Raw genomic sequence first — 26,984 nt, 5'->3', positions numbered from 1 at the left:
ATCAAAAAGACATCGCACGATTTGTTTATTACAGTCAACAAAATTAATCGAAAAAAAAATTTCATCAGCTTGAGGTTCAAACTTAGAAGTGTTCCATTAGTTTTGTAAGCAAATAATTATATAATAAAAAAAAAATGAATCTGCACAAGATTTTATACGATTGGTCATAGAGGGTTACGAAGATGAATAAACTATGATAAATATAGGAATGGTTTCAGTTAAAAATCATTGTATTTGCGTTGGCACCTGTTTAAGTTTTTGACCAAATGAAATTTCTAAATGCCAATATCAAATAAAACAGAAGGCAGAAAAATAGTTTAAATTTAAAACATTTTTGAGAGTTATTTGCAACTAAAACTCTTCATCGACCGATATGTAAAAAACAATCGAGCTCAATGGTAGAAAAAAAAAATGTCCCCGCGATCATAAAATTACATTATACCGTCAGAATATATTTTATCCAGAACCTACCGTTTCTGACATATAACGTTTGAAAAAGTTGTAAAAAACAGGCTTCTCTACCTTATAGATGAATTGGTAACATGCGCATATTATAAAGTTCATTATACCTCAGAAGCCGCAGAGATCGTGGCTCATAGGACAAAATATTGAAAATTTTTTTCTTCAATATAAATAATTTTGTGATCTACAATTTAGGTATTGATAAATATCGTATTATTTATCTGTAATGCAAAAACTGATTGCTTTTTATTTATTTATAAAAGTCAATGAGTCGTAATCCAGAGGAGTTTTTCTTATGTACCATATATATATTTTTTGTAAAAATAAGTTAGATTTCCGATTCGTTTTATAGCAATAAGCAAAAGCTATAAGGTCTGAGCAGAGACTTAAATCTGCTAACACGGAGAGCATTTAGTCCCTGGAGTTCGCTCCAAACTACTCATTTGGTTTGCCCCTTTGAGGGGATTCGTGGTGGCTGTGGTTTAAACCTAAAGGTAGAATGGAAAATTCAGTTCAGTGGGAAGTCGAACGGCGGTCGGGTGCCGGATACACAGCACGACAGAGGTTTTAGGTTGATCTTGAACCCGACCAAGGTGGAAAAGGTGTCCCTTTCATCTGACCAATTGTAACCAAGTAATACATGTTTTATTGGGGCGCTGATCAACGAATCGTTTTGAAATATGTTCTTTTAAGCTCAGTGAAGTAAGGCCGTCGTCGGCAACTGCTCCCGTCAAAACACAACGACTGTTAATAAAAGTGAATAGCTAAAAAAAATTCATGAGTAGAATTGTTTTGAAAGAATGTTTTAAGCAATATCTAAATAACTCGATCGGTTAGTAAGTAGAATTTATTCTACGTTTATATGTTATACCGATAAACCTGTAAGGTGCTTTGTCTAATAAGGATGTACACGTTAAGTAAATTAAATAAAACTTATTTTGCCATTAACTGTTTAACTCATTTATAATATAATTTCCGTAAACCAATGCAAAGTGAGAGTGGCATTTTATGCAACAAAATCAAATAGAATCGGCACAGAGTGTTTTTTATATTGCCTATTTTATTTTTGTATGGCAGTTGCCTTTATTTTCCTTTATATTTAGCTTTTTCAAGCCAACCCGAAAGCAAATATTTCACAGTAAGCTGTGCTAATTCATCTTTTTGTATTTTTACTTTTCCAGGAATTTTTAGCAAAGAATAAAGTGGTTCACCGGGACTTGGCTGCACGGAACGTGCTCGTTGCACCAGATCGCACCATTAAAATTGCTGACTTTGGGTGAGTTTTCAGCGCTAATGAGTAGTTCTTTCATTACATAATTTGGATTTGAATCTGTTGCTAGCATAGTTATTCGTTTGATAAAATTAATTGTGGTAATTTTTGGGAGAATAATCTGAATGAAGTTATCTTTTGTCACGATTAACATGAAAAGAGGTGAGACAACGCATAACCGTAAGCATAGTGAACTTCTATCAGCTTTTTTGGCGAACATATGTTTGTGGGATTTTCAGAGTTACGCGACTTTAAATAACACAGAAAATGTATGATCCACCAATTTCAATTTTTTCACATTTTATGGCACATACTGCTTGATCAGAATTTCTGGGCATATGTTATGTAGGTCATATGCAATCATAACTACTACAGCAGAGAACACGAGCTTTCGTAATGAATGTAAACGGTTTTTGTGTAATCCAGTGTCAAAGCATACCCCTTCTTCTGCTAGAATTAATAACTCTCAAAACTTTACACAAGGCATATTCACCAGCTCCACAACAGGCTGGACGTAGTTAAAAAGCCAAATTCGTTCGCGAAAGTTTAAACGAAAGCTTAACCCTCTGCGGTCCCAGAGAAGAGGCGCTATTCTTTATAAGCAATTTAATTGAAATCTGGAGAAAAATTTAAGGCTTATATAATTCACAAATAATTGTTGTTTTTTAACAATAATTAGCAGTCTTTATTCGAGAATGGATTTAATTGTAATTTTCGAAACTTTAATACACAAAGTAAAGAGTTTCTGGCGTTTATTTAAGAAACTAAATAACTCTATTACCCATGGAAATAAAGTTTATCAGACAGATAAACATCTACTTATGTATATACGTACATATATTGCAAGCTACATCACTATAAAAAGTGGAGGCGGATATGGACCGCTTATTGTCTTATTTATTAGCAAAATAACGAGTGTTTTTTAGACGTGTGGTTTTTAATGAGGCAATACTTTCATTGAATTTCGTCTTTTTGACTTCTATTACGGGATTTATACTCAGTTTGGTTTTACATTTTATAATGATGAAATGGTGGATGAAAGAATGATTGGTCCATATTTTTTCAAATAATAAACCCGTCATAATGCTAAAGTCAATGGAAAATGCATTAGAGTACTGATTAACGAATTTTTCGTGTTTGAATTGGAGGATGTTGATGTGGACGACCTTTGGTTCCAACAAGAAAGCGCTTCTTGCCATACAAGTTAAGGAAACAATCAATTTATTATAGGAATCTTTTGATGAGCGCATTCTCGCGGGTGGTGGGCTTGTGGCGTGGGTTCTAAGATCGTGCGATTTTATACAATTTGCCTATTTTTTGTGGGGTTGTGTGAAGTCGCTCGTCTATGCAGATAAGACCGAAACGATTGATGACTTGGAAGAGAATATTCTGCGCTATTGCTGCCATATGATTCCAATTGCTGCTACAAGTGTTTAGAAATTAAGCATCTCCGCTGAAATTTATAAGAGTCAGTCGCGGCAGTCACTTGCCTGAAATAATTTAAAAAAATAATGGAAAAATCTTATATTTATATTAAAGTTAAATTCTTGGCCATAAAATTAAATTATATACTTTTATCTCCTCATGAAAACCACATGTCTAAAAAAAGATTCACAAAAGATTAACTTTTGCTTGAAATCGTTGAAGTTGTATATGAGGAAACAGTACCTGATTCTCGACTCATGCTTTAAACTGATTCAAATCTAGAACAACCTATTCTATTATATGATAGTAGAAATGAGAAAACGCTGAAAATTTTAAAATCGCTTTATATTTAGCAAAGCCAAATATATCCTTATATAGCACAACTAAGTATTCGCAAAGAACCGTGAAAATGACATTCACTCTTGAGCTTTAATTGTAATTAGAAAGAACATGTCGCATTTACTTTGTTATAATATTAAGCTTTGACGCCAAAGAGAAAAACTCTGCACCGTTCATTTGGAAGTTCCGATAATAATATTAAGTTTCTCGTCACAAACTTTCTGGCCTACTGCATACGCAATTTAAATACCGTTGCTGGTGTCAGCTTTAGCTCCCGCTTCCACATCCTTAACGCATTACTATCTCTCTCGCTCTCCCTCTCTCTATGTCAATGAGAAACTTCGCTTGAATCTTTATTCGTTTTACTTGCGTACGGCAGGACAAGTTTAACGCAATTCATTATCTTTGAACTCACATTCGCTCTATTATTAAGTATAATTATTTTACCAACGTTTTTATCTCGTTTTTGGATGGCATTGATGTTGCGCCTTTGATCATTACTGCTTACCGACATAATTATAAACAACAACATAGCCTGAGCCGTGACATTTACCAGGAGAACGTTTATAAGAAAACCGGAAATGGGAAATTGCCCATCAAATGGCTGGCCTTGGAATCAATGACTCACCAGGTGTACACGACGCAGAGCGATGTGTAAGTAAAAGAAATATTTGTAATTCGTAACTAAAGTCCGCCTATAAGAAAGCCATACAACTTTTTTAGATTAACACATACGAGTGCACACGAAGCCCAATGCATTAATACATACATATAAATCTATATTACGGTCAAGTGTTACAAATGTGCAGCTATTTTATTTGAACTTTCATATATATTCATTACCATTCGTCCAATTGCTGCTCATTCTATCCGACATGCAAAATGAAACCGAATTAATTGCTTGAAAATTCTAAATAAAAAGCTGCTGGTTACAATTTCGTTACAAAACTCTTCAGTGACATGTGTTTACCTCGAGTTGTTGCTACACAACCATGCGCACGTGAAATTTATTCGAGTGTGGCTATTGTTGAAATATTTGCGTAATTAATTTTCCGTAGTTTAATTTTTCTTATAGAAGAATAAGCATGCATTACATTTTGAAAAAAAAAATTGCTCAAAGTTCACTTACCCTGAAATTGTACTCAAGACTCCACAGACCGAATTTCCATGTTTATTAGCATTCGAAAGAACATCCTTGGCATTTATTTTATGAAGATTATGTCTTTCAAATGTTGGCCGCGGCTACTTCTCAGATGTTCCATCCGTTGAGTCCAATTTTAAATGACTCATTCGAGCATTTCGACTGGTAACTGGCGAACGCGTGACACGCAAGGCCTAAATCGAAGCGGGATTTTCATAGACTTGCATAGACTTTAGACTTTACATTATCCCAACAGGAAAAAGTCCAACGATGGGATATCGATTGGTGGCCAATTGACGGGCCCAAACTTGAAATTATCTGGCAACCGAAGTATTTTCTCAATAAATGCATTGATTTGTGCGATGTGTGGGAAGTGGCGCCGTCTTGTTGAAACCAAATGATCAACATCAACATGATACATCGGCATCATTTTTGAATAAATATGGACTGATTATTTAAAACCATACCAAACCGTTGATTTTCTGAATGAAATGACAACTCTTGAATCTCTTCAGGTTGCCCTTCATCCCAAACGCGGCAATTTTGCTTATTTACATACATATTGAGCCAGAAATGGGCCTATTCGCTGAACAAAATATGGTTTGAAAACGTCGAATTTTCTTGGAACTTTTCAAGAGTCCATAGAGCGAAGGTTGGGAAGTTCGAGCGGGTTCCTTTCTTGCACAAGCTGTATTTTGTACTCTTTCAGTTTAAGATCTCGACGTAAAATGCGCCAAGTCGTTCCATGTATCAGACCGAGTTGCTGCGAACGGCGCCGCATCGATTCTCCACGGTATGCGATACACTCTCAGCTACGGCTGTTATATTTTCTTCACTGTCTAAACATGGTCTATTCGGTCAAATATTAATCAGTATTAAGTATTTCAATGATGAAATGCCAAACAATACTGAACAAAAATTAAAGGATAGCTTGGCATGACTCACGCGTGATCTGTCAAAAAAGGCTATTGAAAAAAGTACCTCTACTTGTATGATCCGTTATATATGTGAGGGATCAGATTGACGAGGCAAGCTGGAAACATTTGAATATAGTAAAAGTTTACTAACTTGAGTGAAAAGAGGATAGTATACCATCTGGGTGGAATCGAGCAATTGCCAAGCACACAAATCGATATTAATCGAAGAGTTATAAGCATCCCTTGAAGATACAATTTTTTTTTACAACGAATCGTATTAGGAAGCGGCATCTATGGTTTTAAAAGTTTTGAAAAGGTGGTTACTCCCGCCTCTAATAGGTTTAAAGAACATATCTCCCAAGGCACTTTAGTCCCCTCCGACAGTGTGAAATCGGATTATAACACCGGCCACTTTTCATATAAGGGCTATGTTGAAAATCAGTAAAAGTGCTATAACTCAAAGGCTTTATTGGAGAACTTCCTTTCACATTTAGCCTCTTTCCTTATATACCCAATAGATTACATTTGGCTTATTGGTTAATTTTATATCATATATATATCTCATTTGAGTTAACAAAGTTGATTTCAATACCAAAATCTCGGATATGAAGTAAAATCTAGTAACGAGACTAAGCAAATCTGCGTACTAACATACAAGTATTACAATACAAGTTAATTAGATACCAACATTATTGTAGTCCTTTCACTCTTTCATTTAATGAATGTTGAAATATTAAGTTCTTGTATGGAAAATTTTCACATTTAACAATGTATCTTCACAAAAGTTGGCAGAGATTATTTTCTAAGATAATTATGTAATATCCGAAGAAATTGTTCAGATCGGCTCACTATAGCATATAGCTGCCATACAAACCGAACGATCGGAATCAAGGGCTTGTATGGAAAATTTTCGCATTTGACGTGGTATCTTCACGAAATTTGACATGGATTACTGCTTAAGGTAACAATATAATCTCCAAAAAAATTGTTGAGATCGGATTACTATAGCATGTAGCTTCTACACACCCCGACACATATGTAGTTACTAAAAGAAATACACCTGTGAAGGGTATATTAGCTTCGGTGCAGCCGAAGTTAACGTTTTTTCTTGTTTTTAGGACAATTTACTGTTAGTGAGTAAACTTTTCATTCATATTTAAAGAAAAGGAATATCAAATGCATCTTGATGGATAGAAAAAGAAATACTCTCAAAAGATTATTTTATAAAAATAAGCGTTACTAAGAGCTCAATTTGTAGCTATTGTTGATGGTAATACAAAGTTGATACGTTAAAATGGAACAGAAGGCATGAAAGTAAATGTGGGTGATCAAAGTAAATGTATTTAAACATGTATTTAAACATTTACTTTCATGATCAAATTCGTAATTTTCTCCATTACAAATATTAAACTTTCTCAGCATATTATTTTCGATTAATTCATTTCATTGTAAAGCGAGCTAAAAATATAAACGGTATGTGCCCAGCAATTTATTCTTGGCACTCAAACAAATTATTACTTTAACATACTACATATCCATACATAACATTCATTCAGAAATATACATATACATACATACATACACACATACATACATATATACATATATACTTGTACTATTTCAGACATTGTGGTCCAAATATGTATGCAATTATTAACGCGACGCTGTTATGATAATAATAATGCTTGAAGCACACATGTCGTTGTCTGCCGGAATTTACAGTTAGTCGAAGTTTCAATTTTTGCTCTAAAAATGAATTCAAACTAAACAAGCTGTTAATTTTCAATTTAAACCGTGTCCAAATAATTTTACTTTTCCCATATATTTTATGTGGGATTTTTTGATCTCTTGCAATAAATTCTTTATCTCCATAGCAAATAAACCTACAACTTTAAAGAATAACTACTTTTTCTTCAAAATGGATTAGTAATTTTTTTCCGAAAAATATTTCTTTAAAAGTTATGCATCAAACGTATAGCATTCATATATGTAGTACACCGCCTCGTATGAGCAACAAAGAATGCTTGTGTCTTAATTATAATATTGGTAGGCGAAAAAGTTTTTTCATATTTCTAATCAAACTTCAACTTATTTTTTATACTTATACTAATAAATAAATAAATATATATATACATGGACTGATAAAGCATCGGCTCCGTAATCTTCACAAATTTCATTGGTGGCTTGTGTAGCATTCTTCTCTTTTCTATACAAAAATTTCAAAATATAGCGAATTTCTTCATTATTTTCACTCATTTTTGAACAGCTGTAACTTTTTTTCAACTTCCCCATATTTAATTTATATTTTGGTTAAATGCAGCTTAAGATCTCAGCTTTCCAATGACATCTAATGACAAAATATGAAAAGACTTTTTCAAAACCCAATATTAAACTTTAAATAAATGTTTTTATGAAAAAAATTACTAATTTTTTGTAGTGCGGAAAGTTTTGTATTAGAATATAATTTTTGAAAGTTTTACATTTACTTGCTTAACCTAAAGAAAAAATAATTTAGAAAACAGGTTGAATTGAAAATAAATTTGAGGATATGCATACATACTTCGAAGGGGATGAAATTGATTTGGAAGGATAAATAAAGAATTTTCAAAATAAATACAATGTCACTTTATTTTTTTGGCACAGTAGTATGTGTGAAAAGGACACTTAGCTTTCTAAGGTTTAAATTATTTAGACTTTTTAAAATAAGTAATTGAATACTAACGTGTGGAATTCCTGTAGTTCGCATATAAAAAATTTTTCTGTTTTGTTTTTATTTAATTATTATTTTTTTTTTAAAAGAGCTCTAAGTTACTCTCCACTTCATCAGCTATCTGCTTGTGAAGGTCTCATCACAATCTGTCTAGCCATTTCAGAGGTTATACGGGGCAAAGAAACATACAACTCCAGATTTATTTACATACATACATATGTATGTGTCTACATCTACATTTATACCATATATAAATAATTTGTGTTTACTGACTGAATTTTTTGTTTGACCCAGTTTTTCAACATTTGTGGAATGCGCCTTCATGCTTTCCAACAATTATTTCGATTCCGAACGTATGACGGATTTTTTATTGAATTAACTGCTTATTTACTGCCAGGTCTTGAGCAAAACTCGACTTAACGTTTATAATTTCAAACCATTAATTTTCCATCACGCCTCACTGTGACTACTAAACTTTAGAAGGACAAATTAAAACAAAATTTTAAATTATCCGACTCGTTCATTATTATGTAATTTTATTTTGATTAACTGAAAAATTTGGAAAAAGTTGACCACACTCATCACGTAACTATTTATGTATGTGGTATAAATGACATTTAATGCAATTTTAATTGGTCTCATCATGGCCTTAATGCCTTTTTCTGCTTGTGTTTACTCAAATGATTTTGGCACAGTTATGTATTTGATTTATCAGTAATTTATTTGCTTAGCTCGAAATTAATAAATGGCCCTTCTGTTACCTTAAGGTTATATCGTGATCGTTTTATGTTATTTTTTCTTATATTTCATAAAAGTTACAAAATTTTGGGATTTCCTGCATTGACAGAATTCGATTCGAAAAAGTGCAAAATATCTGTTTTAAATCAAAACCAACGTGTGGGCAACATAAGGTCATTCAGTGCCCATCAGCTGTTTAAAGCATCAAGTGCAAGTTTCGCGCCATTTTCGACATTTCCACAATTACTTTTTGTGTAAAAAGACAAGCATTTTAGAAGTTTTGTAAAATTCAATAAAGCTGATCATCGGTTAGCATTTGATTGTGTTGTTGCCTTGTCGTTAATGGAGGACGTGGACATTGAGGAGTATAGTGATATTGTATTGGAAGAATTGCCAGATGGCGAATCTTCCAAAGACTACATTGCTAGCAATCAAGAAGAAAGTATTGCTGACGCTGCACAATAGTCAGTCTTGTATGGAATCAGCTGCCAAAAATACTTCCACTGCATATATACATAAAAGTGAAACTTTTGCCAAAGCTTTTTAAAATCTCCCTCTCCCGTTTCCCACTCTGCCACCCCCCCATGGCAACAAATTTTAATTAATTATATTAAATTAAAAAAATTTGATAAACGAAAAAAGGATTTTTTTGAATATTATTCAATCAAATCAAAAACTGATTTTAATAAAATTGATTTACTTTTGCATGATAGTTTCTTTGACTGGTGATGAAAGGATCTAAGCTCAAAAGCAATCGGTTTAGCAAGCCCTGATTTGTAGCGATCCGTTAGTTCTTTCATGTATGATGGAGTCGATACATCTTAACGTCCTTATTGCTTGACTCAGCAGATTCTTATGAGAGCTCTACAATTGAAACTGGTGCATAGTGAATAACATCAGGAGCGTGAATTAAAATTTTACGGACTGACGAAGGAAGATAATACCAGAAATATTTTGAAGTTAATTCCTTTGCAGGATCTAGCGCAAATCTAGTGCATTGAGGGTTTATTAAACTAATTCCTTTTGAAATTGAATTCGACCAGGACGGCAATAGCGGGTGGATGAAGGTCGGTTTGCAGTTTTTCCAAATTTGTTTGTTCTCTTCATCATTTTGCGATTTTATTATCAGTTATACAGGGACATATGCCGTGACAAATAAATTATTGTCTTCCAAAGTATTATTTTCCAATTTCTGTTTATATTCGCTCTGACCAGAATTGCCATCAAAGCCACATATTCCTATTGATAATAGGTAATTAGAGGACTCATTCCGTTCATTAATTACATTTCTGACGCAGTGTGGTGGGGTAATTTTTTTATCTCAACTTCAACATCAGATTCTGAGACCTTTATTGGCTCAGGATAACTGTTTTTCCTTTGAAACTTTTTAAAAGTTAATATCAAGTTTTTTGTTAACGAAGCTTCTATTAAGTAAATAATTAAACTTTATTAAATTTGCTTCGGTGATAAGTGATATTTCTTCACACATTTTCTAAACACCAAAATTCAAAAATGTATAAGTAGGCGTGAAAGTTTACACCGATATGATGTGCCCAAATAAAAGTTCGTATAAAACAAACATTTGATAAAAGTGAGAAAATGATAAAATGAAAACCAAAGCTCAAATATGTGTATATATGTACGATGAAAACCATAAAATATGCACGAATTTACGTACACGTAAATACGAAAAATTATAAAAAATAACACACAAAAAATCACTTGCCTGGTAGAATAACATGAAAAACAAAGAAAGTTGCAAAAAGTTGCAGCTGAAATCAAAAGCATAGACTTAGAAAACATTAACTAATATAAACGAACTTGATTCATTTAAGGGCGAGACTGGGATCACAACTGTTTGTATACCTTAAATCGATGTATAAGGAAAAACATACCACTTGAAAGGGCACTTATAAAACAGTTCTTTTAAATAATTAAACAATATATTATTACATAAAAACTACTTTGTTATATAACATATGCCTTTTTTATCAATAGGTACTTATTTCGATATATGGGGATTAAACACGATTTTATATCGCAATTTAATTTATTATAAGAGCTAATTTTTAAGCTATTTTCACTGCACAGTCGGTGTGTTTCTATTGTCTCATTTCTCTTGCTTTCGTAGCCCCTACGAATGGGATAGACCAAAAATGTATTTACCGTTAGTTTTGTTGGTGTTTTAAGAAATAGCCTTGATACAAACAGTGGCAAATTTCAAACTTTTATTTTTTTTATTTTTGGCCTATTAAATCGACCAGTCTGCGCTGGTTTAAATAACATTCCCGTTTATTTTTCAAAGGAGAAGGACATTGAGAGGTCAACAGAACCGACTGCAACCAATAGCACTAGACCCAGAACAGAAAATATAGTTCGACGACACCCCGGGGTTACAGTGTATGCAGTTTACCGAATATCAAATTTAAAAGAATCATTTACACTGTGCTTTACCTCGCAAATATAAAAATTATTTTAGAGTTCACCAATGTCGAGGGCGCTAAAACAATTGGAGAGAAATATAAACCAATTGATGACATACAAGTACAATTGAATCGATTAAAATGTCACCCGGAAATATGTATGTAGTAAGTCGTGTGCTGAGGTTCCATAACTGAGGCAATCGCAGAGCTCAGAGAGTGTACGATACACTTGCTCCAATTGGGGATTTATACACTGTCGTTTGAAAACATAACTGACGATGTGCGTTTTAGAGGCAGATGCCCATTCACGGGATAAAGGCATAAGTAGTTGCGGATATGCGAACTAAATTTTCAAATACATATATTTGGGAAAAAGTTCGGCAGCTGCACAGACGGAGCAAAGCATTGGATCTAGTTAGTGGGTATGAAGGACGGAATATAACGACATATAACTTTTTACCACTCGAGGTTTGACATTACTTTTACTGAATAAAAATATGACATTGGTGGGCACTGTGAGAAATAATAAGCGCTTTTGGCCGGTTTGTGGACTAACCAGCAGTTAAGACGATTATCAGTACTAAGTAGTCGTTTCTTCTTCAATGAATAAGTTACCATTTTCAATAAATTCGTAAAATGTATAAAATATTCAGCACTTTGCATCCTAACAAAAATCATCCCAATAACTTGCCGGAAATAATAAATTTTTATAATTCTACAAAATCTGGAGTAGACACAATTGACCACTTAGTAAAAACATTCATGAGACAGACAAACTATTCGTTGGTCCATAGTTGTTTTCTCGAATATTGTGGATGTCTTGCCCCTATGCCTACATTTTATGGACAGAAATACACCCTAATTGGAACGCGTCAAAAACATATAAGCGAAGGGTTTTTCTCGAAAACGCTTACCAAAAAATTAGTTGTCAGCTGATATTGTCCGAAATATATGGGCAAAGGCATAACAGCCAAACACGCCGACGGGAGTTGCTCCAAAAAAAGAGAAAAACAAGTCAATGAGCCACATGCGCTGTTTGCTCGAGCTCAATTTGCCGTAAAACATACGAGCACTGCACGATTAGCAAGAAACCTGTGTGTACTCAACATCATATAACGCTAATAGTTTCTACACCTTGCCTTGAACATACGCAATAAATTATGGGTTTGGGACCCGCCACGAAAAAAATGCCCCCAATGGAAAGATGTCAACTGCCTCAAATGAGAGATCCCCCTTTTGATGATAACCACAGCAAACGAAACAAGGATAATGATTTAAAAGAATGCACCTGGAATGTCCGGTCCCTTAATTTGGTAGGTGCCGCTGCCCAGCTGGTAGATGTCTTCGTGGAAATTAAGGTCTGACATCACCGCCGTCCATGAAATGCGATGGTCGGGACATGGACTGAGGCGAGTAGGGCCTTGTGGCATTTACTACAGTGGCCATATAAAGGAGCGCAAGATTTGTTTGTGATTCGTGGTGGAAGAGAGACTCGGTCGCCGAGTACTATCATTCACTCCGGTGAATGAACGTCTAGCCACAATCCGCATCAAAGCGAGGTTCTTCAACATATCGCTGATTTGCGCCCACGCCCCGACGGAAGAGAAGGGCGATGTGACCAAATATGCCTTCTATGAGCGCTTGGAGCGCACGTATGATAGCTGCCCTTACCACGATGTCGAAATCGTGCTTGGCGACTTTAACGCCAAGGTGGGCAAAGAGGGTATCTTTAGCGCAACAGTCGGTAAATTTAGCCTCCACGAGGAAACACCCCCAAATGGGCTGGTTGACTTCGCCATGGCCCGAAATATGGTTATCTGTAATACTAGATTCCAGCACAAGAAAATACATCAAGCCACCTGGCTGTCTCCGGATCGAACAGCCACCAACCAGATCGATCATGTTGTGGTAGACGGAAGACACGTCTCCAGTGTTTTAGATGTGCGTACGCTCCGAGGCGCTAACATCGACTCGGACCACTATCTTGTTCCAGCCAAGATTCGCACCCGCCTCTGTACAGCAAAAAAACGCACGTCAACAAGCACAAGGAAGGTTCGACGTCAAAAAGCTGCAATCACAACAGATAGCCGAACGATTTTCCACTCGACTTGCACTCCTGCTCTCTGAGAGCACTCGGTATAAGGGAACTGTGGGACGGCGTTCCAAACTCCTTACGTACAGATGCAACCGAAACCATTGGTTTTCGGAAAATGCAAAGGAACAGCTGATACGACGAACAGTGCCTTGTCGCAGCGGTAAGAAAACAGACTGCCTAGCTCGCAACGTTACGATCGACCACAACACGTGCGGGATAGGATAGATATCGAGAGTTGAAGTGGGAAGCGAGACGCATTTGCAGATAGAAAAAGAAAGAGGCCAAAATGCGTGAGTACGAAGAGCTTGATAAGCTGGCCGAAAGGGGTAATGCTCGAAAATTTTAGAAAAAAATGCGGCGAGTAAAGACGGTTTCAATACCGGAGCATACTCTTGTAGAACCCAAGGAGGTGGCCTAGTAACCGATGCCCAGAGCATACTAAAATTATGGAGGGAACACTTCGCCAGCCTGCTGAATGGCAGTGAATGAATAACGCTAGGAGAAGGTGAACCCGATTCCCCAATCGATGACGATGGAGCAGACGTTCCATTGCCTGACCATGAAGAAGATCGAATAGCAATTACCGGTCTGAAGAGCAACAAAGCAGCGGGGCCCTATGGAGTTTCGGCCGAGCTATTTAAACATGGCGGCGAAGAAAAGATAAGGAGCAAGCATCGGCTTCTTTGTCAAATATGGTATGATAAAAGCATGTCCAACGATTGGAATTTAAGTGTGCTCTGCCCAGTTCACAGAAAGGGAGAGCTCACAATCTGCGCCAACTATGGTGGGATAAGCCTCCTCAACATCGCATATAAGGTTATATCGAGCGTATTGTGTGAAAGATTAAAGCACAACGTCAACAAACTGATTGGGCCTTGTCAGTATAGCTTCAGGTCTGGCAAATCAACAACTGACCAAATATTCACCACGCGCCAAATCTTAGAAAAAACCCGTGAAAAGAGAATCGACACAGAGGGCAAGACGAAATATATCCTGTCATCAAATAAACAGACGTCGCACTCGTGACTAGGCACCCATGTCATTGTTGACAGTCATAACTTCGAATTGTAGATAATTTCGTCTATTTAGGAACCAGCATCAACACCGACAACAACGTCAGCCTCGAAATCAAACGGAGGATATCTCTTGCCAACAGGTGCTATTTCGGAATAAGTAGGCAAATGAGAAGTAAAGTCCTCCTTGACGGACAAAAACAAAACTCTATAAGTCACTCATTATTTCCGTCCTGCTATATGGTGCAGAGGCATGGACGATGACAACAACTGATGAGTCGACATTGCGAGTTTTCGAGAGAAAAGTTCTGCGAAAGATTTATGGTCCTTTGCGTGTTGGCCTCGGCGAATATCGCATTCGATGGAACGATGAGCTGTACGAGATATACGACGACATTGACACAGTTCAGCGCAGTAGCCGCCGGGGGAAGCAGAGAAAGGCCTGGCTTCGCTTGGAATCTCCAATTGGCGCCACGTAGTGAAAAGAAGAAACGACTGGCGCGCTGTTGTTAACTCGGCTATAGCCGCGTAAGCGGTTTCCACGCGAGTAAAAAAGAAGAATGTCGTCTCTACATTGCATCCTTCCACCTGAGTTTGGGTCGTCCGTTTATTGACCGTTTATTTAGCCACCAGATGGCACCGAATTGTACATTTTATTTTCTTCCACTCGAGGAACAGCCCAAACCAGTGCGACCGCATACAATATATAAGATTATTAAATAAAATTAAAATTGGAATATCCTTTCCCAATCCTTTCTTAATCGATGTCATCGAAAAATTATCGACTCTTTGGACCGTAACCACACAGCTACCGATCCATATCGAAATTCGACGACGTAAATGGAAATGGATCGGCCACACTCTGCGAAAGCCTCACGATGACATTAGCAGAACAGCGCTAGATTGGAAGTCGCTAGGAAGCCGAAGACGCGGGAGACCAGCCAACACCTGGTGACGGGAAGTCGAAGCAGAAGCACAGGGAAGTGGTTATTCTTGGAGATAAATTAAATTCATAGCTTTAAAATGAATTATAACTTGATTATTGAGTCCCTATGTTCCACCTAGGAACTACGGAAAAATACATATTTAAATTATATATACATATGTAGTTATTATAGTAAAAATAGTACCTACCTGTCGCAACACTCAGCAAAAATTATAGCAAATATTATAAAATTCGTTCTTCTGCTTGACCGTCAGCCATTCATTTCGGTTTGTGAGAGGAATAGCATAATGTTATTAAACAAAACGGGTAAATTTTTTGTTTTCCCTTAAAAAACTGATTAGTTCACATATTCCCCTAGTCCTTGGCATTAATATGAACGGGCCGATACTACATATTCCTGAACGTTGAACACCAAGAGTATTTTGGTATTTGCCAATATATTCATGACAAATGGGAAAATTAGTTCTTCCCTCCTTGCTACGTAACGAACACACAGCTTTCATTTGCCTTCTATCTTTTCATATATGATTTCTTCAATCGCTATTTGATATACCTGTGTTCTCACATACTTCTGTAAATTCAATTAACCTAAATTATATGAGAATATTTATGTATGTACGTACGTATTTGGGTCTTTCACTTCTACCCACGATACACATTTATTCATGTAGAAATTGACTGGTCGTTAATGAATTTTATATCCGCTTTTAAACATTTTCATATGTTTATTTTTTCATATCGGATTGGATGTCACCAATATAAATATAATAAACCACGCTGCCGTAACGAAAACTGACCTTTATGCATATTTTTTACGCCAATATAACGGAAACATTCAACAGTTGGTCGTATGGCATACTGCTCTATGAGATTGTGACACTCGGCGGCACACCGTACCCCTCAATACCGACGCATCGGCTATTGCATCTGCTGAAAACCGGCTACCGCATGGAGAAGCCAAGGAATTGCGGACCTGAATTGTAAGTAAATCAACGATGTTATTTAAGCACACATATATACATACATACATATATGTAAGTATGTGTGTATCTATGAATTTTTATATAAGCAATACACATATGGTTGCATATGTCCGTAAATGTTTTAAGCTTTACATACATTCCTTTGTAGAGGAAATTGAAGTTTAATTTTCCGCCTACCCATAGTTAAAACGTGATGCGCTATTTGCATACGTATTGTATATAACTTTATACACATACTACGTATGTACGCATATATGATTATTTATTTTGAATATCAGATAATCCCACCTAAATATACACACGTATGCATATAAAACACATACTTACATATATATTAGGTTGCTCCTTATCTGCGAAAAAATATTTGATTTCTCAGCGTTAAAACCCAGTTCTGTTAGAAATCCACAACCTAATTCAAGTATAATATCAGATTTAACACCGACAACTCGAAAACGTCGGAGGGAATTGGTGCACGAGTCGTAGGACCACGCAAACCTCCAACGCAACTTTCGCAACGAACGTATAACCATACTTAGTGATAGTCAAGCGGCACTTAAAGCAATCTCTGCCTAGGAGATCAAATCGCTGCTGGTGCGCTGGTGCATGAGAACGGCTGAATAGCCTACCGGTAAGTGCACCAAGTCCACCTTTGAATGACCGGTCACAAAAGTACAACAATTTTTGTGATTTATGTGAGTACCTGTCGGCGACGGCCTTATCTCACGGTGCTTTCTTTGAAGCACATGGATCAATACAATCCGCCTGCCTTTAGGTTTCAACCACAGCCACTACGAATTTCCTCAAAGGGCCAAACCCAATGAGCAGATTGGAGTAAACTCCAAGGTCTAACTGCTTCCCGTGGTACCAGGTTAAAGTGTCTGGTAAGACCTTGTAGCTTTTGCTACGACCAGTTGAGCCCCCATAACTCATTGACTGGTAACATTTGTCGCTTGAAGAACAAATGTCTTTATATTAGGAATTTAATATAAAGTTTATTATATCATTTCAAGCTGAGTATTATAGCACTATCTCTGACATTTTCAGCCCAGAAAGAAAGACATAGTGCATATGGATTTTAGTCGCCTCTTACGACAGGCATGCCTTACCGAGGGTAAATTCTAATCCCTACCCGCAGGGAGAGATCACAAAGGTATAGCCGGGAATGAACCGGCTGATGAGCATCCACTAAGTTGATAGAACCTGAATCCTTCATCATGGTGGGTCGCCATACCATAAAGGAGCTGCTCGGCATAGAAAAATGAATAGGCATGCGCCATGTCAAGTTGCTAATGGAGGTTTACTACCTCAGCAGGTTTAAATATGTAATCAACCTCCCTAGGGACAAATTCACTGCAAGCTAAAGAAGCACTACAACATGGGCCTAGCCTCTTCCACAAATTTCTGGTTCTACGACAGGGAGCCTGAAACTCCAAAACACCTGCTAATTGGCTGCATAGGTTAAAGGATCCATGTCTCCAAATAGGACTCACATCTCTTCACTAGAACCCAGCAATATATTGGACTTTACCAATTTGCTGAGGTTTGCTAATTTAGACAATGCACTTAAGGTCGTGGTGCAATCCTCGTCTGTCAATCTAATCTAATCCAATCACATTTGGGGATTCCCATTGACAAGAATGAATCACGAAATGTTTAAATATTTTTTCCTAATTTGTATACTTATGTGGCTTTCAGATAGTAAAATTAAGGAAGTTAAGGTAAATTAATTAAATTTTGTAAGACTAAAGACTAAATTTCAAGAAGAAATAAAAGGCAAGAATTTAGTTGTTTTTTAGAATGATAAGGGGATTGCCATAATGTCTTAAAAATAATTTCGGACAAATTACTGTCGTGACCGTTTGAAGATATAACGTTGTCTCAACTATGGCTTGTTGATTATCATCAGTCCAAATACCCATTTCACTAAAAGTGAGCTCAGTGGTCATCTCGTTTTGGGTCTATTAAGCTTCAATTCTTACACTAAATGGATTTTGTAAGTCCGCAAACCAGATGCTTCATCAAAATCGTATCATCAAATTCGTAAAGTGGCTGAACACAGCTCCCATTGCTCCGCCCTCTGGTGGATGGATTTATTCGCGTCTTCTTCATGATTCCTCAAAATATCGATTTTGATACACAATTAGATAGACCGAATATTGGACGCTGCGCGAGATTCGTCGCTCAAACTGAATCATTATTATAGTAATAAATTTGTTTTGAAATGCCAAACCAAACTGAGTGTAAAGCAAACAAAAGCTCTCAAAACGACCAATTCCGAAAAAGTATTGTCTCAATAAAACCACACGTCTAAAAACCCCTTACTTAAATACATCACCCGGGACAAGAGACAACAAATGTTCTCTTCAGCAGCACTAACTGGAAATGGTACATCCATTTTCAGTTCGTCCATTTCTTTTAGTATTATTATGATTACTGAAGTACCCCAACCCAATTTTTTTCCATTTGCCAGAGAGCTTTAAAGGACTTCATATGTAAAATACGTAAACTCTTCGAAGCGTTGAGGTCTCTTTTTTTTAAGATATACGAGCTAACTATAGTCTCTTTGTGGTATCGAGCCCCCTGGTCATGTTACCTAAGAAAAAGGTTAATAAAATAGTTGGTAGATGGATTCAGACATGCCTTCTGACACATTGTGTATTGTACCCTCTTCCGTTATTCATTGAATGCAATTAAATCAAAGAGGGTTGTAAGGTAAGGCTTAATGGTTTTAACGTTTTCTTTTTACGATTGTGGGGTAATTCAGGAGTATGTGCTCTGGATCATGCCTCTTTGGTCGTAGAAGTGACACTGATCCGTGGAACAGAACCCTAACCTCAAACGAATGACGCCGGAGCCTACAGTGGTCTGCATGAAATCTCACAAACTGTCTTAATTTGTTTCTAGAAAGAGCTTTTTGTGTCGTTTTATAGGGAGCTCTCCCAAAAATATTCTCGCTAATCGAAGGCCAGGCACTTGTTACCAGTAGCGTTTTTTACTGGCTCTTTCCTCTTTCAATAGCTCCTCTCGTAAAGTAGGGCCCACAACGAAGAACGGTTCCGCTCCTAGAGGGATTTTTCCTTTTATTACTTTCATAATAGTGGTAAAGCTTTGGAGCTACATAGATGACGCTGTTCTAGAAGTCACCTTTATAGCTCTCATCCGCTTTATGCTTATCAGAAAATGTACTCGTCGCAAAAAATCGTACTCATAGAGACTTTGACGTCTTTAGCCAATATAGAAATATGAAGTATATATGAAGTACTTAGTATTAAGTTTCAAAATCAAGGGCTCACGGTTCTTAGAAAACACTGTAACCTTTGTTTTAGACTACTTTCACAAAAGTACACCCTAATCTCCCTCAATACATATGTACATACATGCATGTAAGTATGTATATTGCATGTCTTTTGTGTGGAGCGGACAGATTGCTACCTTCAGAATATTGTTTGCCAAGAGTTCCTTCGTTACCCTTATTTGTTCACTAACACAACCAACAAAATGAATTCCTTTACAAATTTTCGGTGCTTTTGTTTTAAGGTCCTGCCATGGTTTTTGCACTCTTTTCAACTATTTCATCTTTTTTTCTGTGCTTGTACCTCGTTTAATAGCTACAACCTCATGTATGCCTGTTGGAATGTAAATCCTGGTGAGCGCCCTACTTTCAGTGAAGTTATTAAAATTCTTGAAGATTTCATGGTTGATGAGCCGGAACGCCAAATCGAGACTGTATTGGGTGTGCCAAATTTGGAGTGGTAAGTACATATCAAATAGGAGAAAGCTATGAATCGATTATTTGTTTGTTTTGTTATATAATAATGCATGTACATACAAGCGGTAAAGTCGGCATGCAAAATTATATATCGAAAAAACAAAAAATCACATGCATTTCAATTGATGAATACCAAGTTTATTGACAGACATACGTACATATATAAGTGTTTATAATTTATTTCTACATTTAGCAATGAGTAGACGTATTGAACCGTTAGATTATTACATTGACTGTCTGTGTGTCCGTATGCCCGTCCAACCGTCAGACCGTCCTTGCAAGCGAGGATATGCGAAAAAAATTGAGAAATCTTGAATAAATTTGATACGCTACGGCACCCAAAGAGGGTTGGTTTTGCAGATAGCTGTAATTGGACCTCTACCATGCCCACAAAATGCAATTAATTGAAAACATATAAAACGCCAGAACTAAGCTCCACAACAGGATACTATACAGTTATCACATTAGGAAGGATCTTCTGCAGTTAAAAATAATTTAAATAATGGCCTATATGCCAAAGGATAATGCAACAGCTTTTTTGTAGAATATGGTCTGACGAAAGCAGGCCCGACGATTGAAATTTAAGTGTGCTCTGCCCATTCACAAAAAGGAAGACCCCATAATCTGCGCCAACTACCGTAGGATGAGCCTCTTCAACATCGCATATAAGGTTCTATCGAGCGTATTGTGTGAAAGATTAAAGCCCACCGTCAAAAAACTGATGGGATCTTATCAGTGTGGCTTTAGACCTGGCAAATCAACAACCGACCAGATATTCATCATGTGCCAAATTTTTTAAAAGAAACACACCACCTCTTCGATTTCGATTTCACAGCTGCTTTCGACAGCACGAAATGCTGAATTTGGTATCCCCGCAAAACTAATACGGCTGTGTAAATTAACGCTGAGCATTACCAAAAGCTCCGTCAGGATCGGGCCGTTCGATACCAAATTTCAGACAGGGCGACACCCTTTCGTGCGACTTCTTCAATCTGCTCTTGGAGAAAATAATTCGAGCTGCAGCACTAAATAGGGAAGGTAGTATCTTCTATAAGAGTGTACAACTACTACCGTACGTCAATGACATCGATATTATTGGCCTCAACACCCGCGCCGTTAGTTCTGCTTTCTCCAGACTGGACAAGGAAGCAAAGCAAATGGCAGCAAAAGCTGGCAGTGAACGACGGCAAGACGAAATACGAGTATCTCCTGTCATCAAACAAACAGTCGTCGCACTCACGACTTGGCTCCCACGTCACTGTTGACAGTCATAACTTCGAAGTCGTAGATAATTTCGACTGTCTTGAAATCCAACACAGAATAACTCTTGCCAACAGGTACTACTTCGAACTAAGTAGGCAAATGAGAGTAAAGTCCTCCCTCGATGAACAAAAACTAAACTTTATGAATCACTTATTATTCCCGTACTGCTATATGATGCAGAGGCATGGACGATGACAACATTTGATCTGTCGGCGTTACGAGATTTCGACAGAAAGGTTATATGGAAGATTTATGGTCCTTTGCGCATTAGCAACGGCAAATACCGTAATCGATGGAACGATGGGCGGTAAAAGCGGATTAACAGCTTTCTCTGCATTGATATTGTTATGAATTGAGGACACTATTGTCAAAACCTTATCCTTAGGAAGTACTCTTTGGGAGCATGCATTACATAAGTCGTATTCAAAAGAAATGACGTCACGTTTTTTAATACTATTTAATTTATAATTATATAAAAACAAATTACGCATTTACATGTATGTTTATGGACGAGTCAGAATTAATCCATAATTCATACTGTATATAATTATACACATTTTAAACATTTATCTACATGAATAAATAATTTGTATAACCAATTATCCTCCTTTCATTATTTTCGTTTAGCATTGAACAGTACACCCCTAAAGACAGTCAATACCAACAACAACAACAGAAAAAGCAACAAGTTCAAGAGCACCATGAAGATAATGATGAAATGTTGGATACGTCGAATATGGACGACTCCTATTTGAAGCCATTGTAGTCGCACTAAATCGGCTTGAGTGAAGTCTTGGAAATTGGGAGTACAAAAGTTATACAAAGCATTTACATACACACATACATTCATACAGTATATATACGTACTTATATACATTGTTAAGTATTTGTGGCCGATCAAGAATAAAAGAGACATTTCTTACATTCTTGGAACCGGACACACATATGGTACGATACATATGTATATGTGAATATGCCTGTACCTATGCGTGGAGGACTAGAACTTAGCATTAATAAGGAATTGAAGTGCACTTTAGTATAGTACTATATATCAAGAAAGGAGAGAAACCAAAGTTTCTTCAGCAATAAATGATTGTACACTCGTACGCCCACACATACAAGTATGCCCTGTAGTCAAATGAGCCACAGTCAAATTATTTCAAATTTAGTAAAACTATTAGGCAAAACTAAACTTTGGTTTAGAATAGAAATAAAACTGAAATGAAATCTCAAAACAAAGAACACAGCATGTTATTTGATATACGATCTGTGCATTACGACAGCTCTCAGCAGATTTCATTAGCGAAAGACGAATGAAAAGAGCAAAAGTTTACATTATCTTGTTTTATTTCTAAAAAATATTCTACCGTCATCAGAAAGTTCTTACAAGTTCAAATCAATTTTGTTCCTTAAAAAGTACTCTTTTCTTATTTTTGTTTTTTGTTGAAATCGAAGTTTGACTTTTGACTCTATCGAACAGAAAATAATCACAAATCTGGACCTTCCAACCTAGTTGATTCTTTAAAATGTCATCATCCCCAAAGCACTCATCGCTTCGTCAAATGTCAGGATTGAGTTCAGTTTAGATTCATTTAGTAGATAAATTTAATCGGATTACTCTAAACGGGTAGGGAATAAATAAAGTCTCCTTTATAAAGGGTGGTTTTCGGTACATATGTGATAGTAGAAGTAATAAAACGCATATAATTTAAGGTTATGGCCAATAATTTAGCTTTATTATAAATATAAGGGTCTCCGAAGATATTTTAAAAATTATTTCGAACAAGTGACCGCCGTGACTGTCTCGAATAAATTCCAGCCAAGAAACCAAAATTTCGATCACTTTTAGCAGCAATTGAGGCCGCCAAAAATAACGCGCCGATTACTCTCTTCCACAGCGTTAATCGTCTCGGACTTATCTGCGAAGACAAGCGACTTCATATAACCCCACAAAAAATAGTCCAGCGATGCTAAATCACACGATCTTGATCAAAGGCCGAAATAATGCGTTCACGAAAAGTTTACTTTAAACGACTAATGTATGGAGGAAGACTCAACCTTGAACCCCATCTAAAATGCCCTAAGCCGAAAAGTAAATAATTGTTTTTGAACCGACTCTAACTTGTGGGAATGGATCTGGTAACTAGGGTTCCATACAACAGATCCATATTCTAATATAGGTCTAATCAAAGTTAAAAAAAGTGTTTTAGTAACACACGGTGTTCTAAGTTCTTTAGACCAACGCTTAACAAAATTGAAAATACCTTTCGCTTTCAAGACTATAGTATCAATATGAAGACTAAAATTAAGCGTAGGGAGCGTTACTATCACACCACGAAACAAAATTGTTTAAGTCTGTTTGGAACAGAAACCTTTCATCAATTGAAGGATATGATTTAAAAAGCTTTATGTCGTCGGCATATAATAAAATATTTAAGAATTCTATAACAGTAGAGATATCTGTCAATAAACAACAAGAACAGAATCTTGCGGAACACCTGAAGGAAAATTAATTGAATTTGAAAGAGTATCCTCAAATAACACCCGTTGTATTCCATTATAAAGACAAGAAGATAACCATTGAAGAAATCTTGGTTGAAAGCCCAGAATATCAAGTTTATGGACGAGAGTCGAGAGATTAACTTTATCGAAAGCTTTGCTAAAGTCAGTATATATAACATCCAAAAACCCAATGATACATGGTTTACAAATTCAAGCAAATTTCTTAGAGTAGATTTCCCTTTACGAAATCCATGCTGAGAAGAAGAAGTTAACGGAGACATCGAACAAGTTATATGGTTTATAATGATAGATTCATAAAACTTAGGTACAACTGATAGTTTTGCATTACCCTATACTAGTTCTCAATGTACAAGTAAACAATGCATAACCTGAATCACTTTCATGCAAAGGGATTGTAACTGTTGATGGACGGTTTCCATGTTGAAGGAAGAGAGAGAGAGGAATTAAAAATCCTTGTCAAAAGCAAGAAGATGTATTTGGCACTATTTTTCAGGAAGCATGAGGGTATCATATCTGGGCCCTAATTAAAAGATTGTTTTAACTTATATAAACTAAGTTAAACGTCTTCTTCAAAAATAACTAGAGCGTTGATTGAAGTATTCAGACAGAGCAGGTGTTGACAGGAAAACATTTTAGGAGAATTAGTAGAGTAGTAGACTTAAAAAATTCCGAAAACATATTGGAAATAATGTGATTGTCAAAAGATAAGGTAGATTTGTATTTCGTCGAGGACGGTCATTTGGAAATCCTGCGTTGGAAATTAACGATATCATAAAATAGTTTTGGATTACGTACAATATTATTTTTTTCTTTTTTAAAAAAATTGTATAACATTTTTGCTTAGGTCCGAATTTTGTCGACGCAGTGCAGAGTATTTAGGACAAGTAAACCAGTTCTTTCAAAATGTTTAAAAGCTCGAGTTTTTTGTTTTTTTATTTATATAAATCTTTCGCGAAACACGGTTTTGTGCTTTTACTTCTGAAATAATTTCATAATATTGTTGTTAAAATGCGAGACACTCAATTCAATATCTCCGTAATAATCAGGCCAAATACAGTAGAAAGTTCAACTTTTGAAAGCTAGCTTTTGCAAAGTTAAACCGTGCATAGAAGCTATCCAGTACATTGTCTATGATTTCTGGAGTTATTTCCAAAGCAGGATGATACGAGCCCTCAGGTTGAACAAGAGGGCTCTGGATAACGAAACACTTTGAAGGAATATCAATCTAAGCATTCACAAAATCTATACCGAATTAAATTAATTTGGTTCAGACCCAACTAGGACATTTTTTCCACAAATTCGTGAAAGTAAGACCGATTGAAAATCGGTGCAATATAATGATCAAAAGTTTTCCATCAGGCACATGGTAAATTGAAATCACCAAAAACGAGTATTGAAACTGAATTATTTGTCATCGAGATAGCACTATCGATTAAAGAAGCATGTTGCATATATACGGATAAGTCCGACAAAATCATTTCCACAAAGTCCAGCTAGTATGCATCTCTTGATTGCTATGGAGATCAAAGCTCTCTCCGAACTAGTTTTCTCATCTGCACGTTAACATTCCGGATTATTCTGTTAAGATTTAATAATCACTAAGTTCCTTCAATAAATAAATAAAAATTAAGCGATTGTGAATCTAGTATAAGCTCAAATGCTTATAAAAATAAAATATTTAATAACACTCAACTCTAACTTTTAACTGCAGGGTACAAATGTATGTGTTTGTAAGCCGTTGACGAGTAGCGACAGTGGTTTCAAGCGAACCGTTTCAGAAGACTCTTAAGGCCCATTCACATAGAACTTTTGCTTCGCTTTTCATCAGACATTTGTTTTGACGGAAAAGTTCTTATTAGGGTACGCTTATGTATGAGTGCGTTCACATAAACAGTTTCCGGCACGAAGTCAAGCAAAATGTTGGACAACTCTCATCCCTTTACGCTTTGCCAAGCAATAGTCACCATTTTCATTAGAGAGCAAAGCTTTCAATGTGGCATACCCTTTGTTTTTGGCGCTTCCTTGTTTCAGTATGAACTGTCACGTAAAGCGAGGAAAGTTATAAGTGAATGGGTGTTAAATCAACTCAAAAACTTTGACGGTTAAGTTGAGTTCAGGAGATTTTGACATTTTGGAATTGGTATAAGCGGGACGACCAGATTGAAATCCCACCAAAAGAATGGAACGAAAATATTTGTTGTCGTTTTTAAAGATCACTAATAAAAATTGTAAAACAATGAAAATGAAAGAAAACGCGAAATTGAAATTTATGTGATGAAATCTTTTGTGATGTAATGCTTCGTTAATGTAGAATTGAAAATTATAAAAAAGCATTTACTAATTGAGAGCTAATACGTTTAGTTCATTTTTTTAGTGTTGAAGTTCGAACGTCAGTTGTTTTAATAAGTATGTCAAAAAATCACAAAAAAAGGATTTAATTAGTTTCTCCATATGTTAAACGAGTATATCCAATTCGAGGTTCTCTACTTTTGTAAAGAAAAAACACAGTAACTGCAAATTTAGTGGGCAATGTTTTTTTCCATTTAAAAAATAACATTTTTTGGCATTTATTTTATGAAGATTATCTCTTTCAAATTTTGTCCACGGCTACTTCTCCGATGGTCCATCCGTTGAGTCCAATTTTCGATGACTCATTTGAGCATTTCGACTGGCAACTGGCGAATGACACGCGTGACACGCAAGGCCTAAATCGAAGCGGGATTTCCCGCATAGACTTTAAACTTTACATATCCCTACAGAAAAAAGTCTAACGGTGTGATTGTACACGATCTTGGTGGTCAAGCGACCTGCCCATAGCTTGAAATTATCTGCTCGGCGAAGTGTTCTCTCAATAAATCCATTGATTGAGGCGATTTGTGGGAAGTGGCGACGTCTTGTTGAAACCAAATAGTCGGTTATTATGGCGCGATAACAGTCTCCATTGACAATTACGTTCTCATCGGCAAC

At 36.2% G+C, this 26,984-nt stretch overlaps 1 protein-coding gene across 2 annotated transcripts in view; it reads left to right on the top strand.

The window, feature by feature from the left end:
• LOC120772078 (tyrosine-protein kinase receptor torso) overlaps window positions 1-26,539 on the top strand; it is a 144,899-nt gene extending 118,360 nt beyond the window's left edge. For both annotated transcript variants that reach the window (XM_040100472.1, XM_040100473.1), the window contains exons 13-17: window positions 1,644-1,738; window positions 4,031-4,150; window positions 16,322-16,459; window positions 20,071-20,214; window positions 22,122-26,539. In XM_040100472.1, the coding sequence (XP_039956406.1) occupies window positions 1,644-1,738; window positions 4,031-4,150; window positions 16,322-16,459; window positions 20,071-20,214; window positions 22,122-22,260 (636 nt within the window). In that variant the 3' untranslated portion in view covers window positions 22,261-26,539. The remainder of the gene's footprint in view (window positions 1-1,643; window positions 1,739-4,030; window positions 4,151-16,321; window positions 16,460-20,070; window positions 20,215-22,121) is intronic.
• The last annotated feature ends 445 nt before the right edge of the window (window positions 26,540-26,984 follow it).

The sequence above is a fragment of the Bactrocera tryoni genome, chromosome 3 (genome assembly GCF_016617805.1).
Source record: "Bactrocera tryoni isolate S06 chromosome 3, CSIRO_BtryS06_freeze2, whole genome shotgun sequence".
Taxonomy (NCBI): domain Eukaryota; kingdom Metazoa; phylum Arthropoda; class Insecta; order Diptera; family Tephritidae; genus Bactrocera; species Bactrocera tryoni.
Note: the sequence above shows the minus strand (reverse complement) of the source record. Positions and strands in the feature narration are given on the sequence as shown.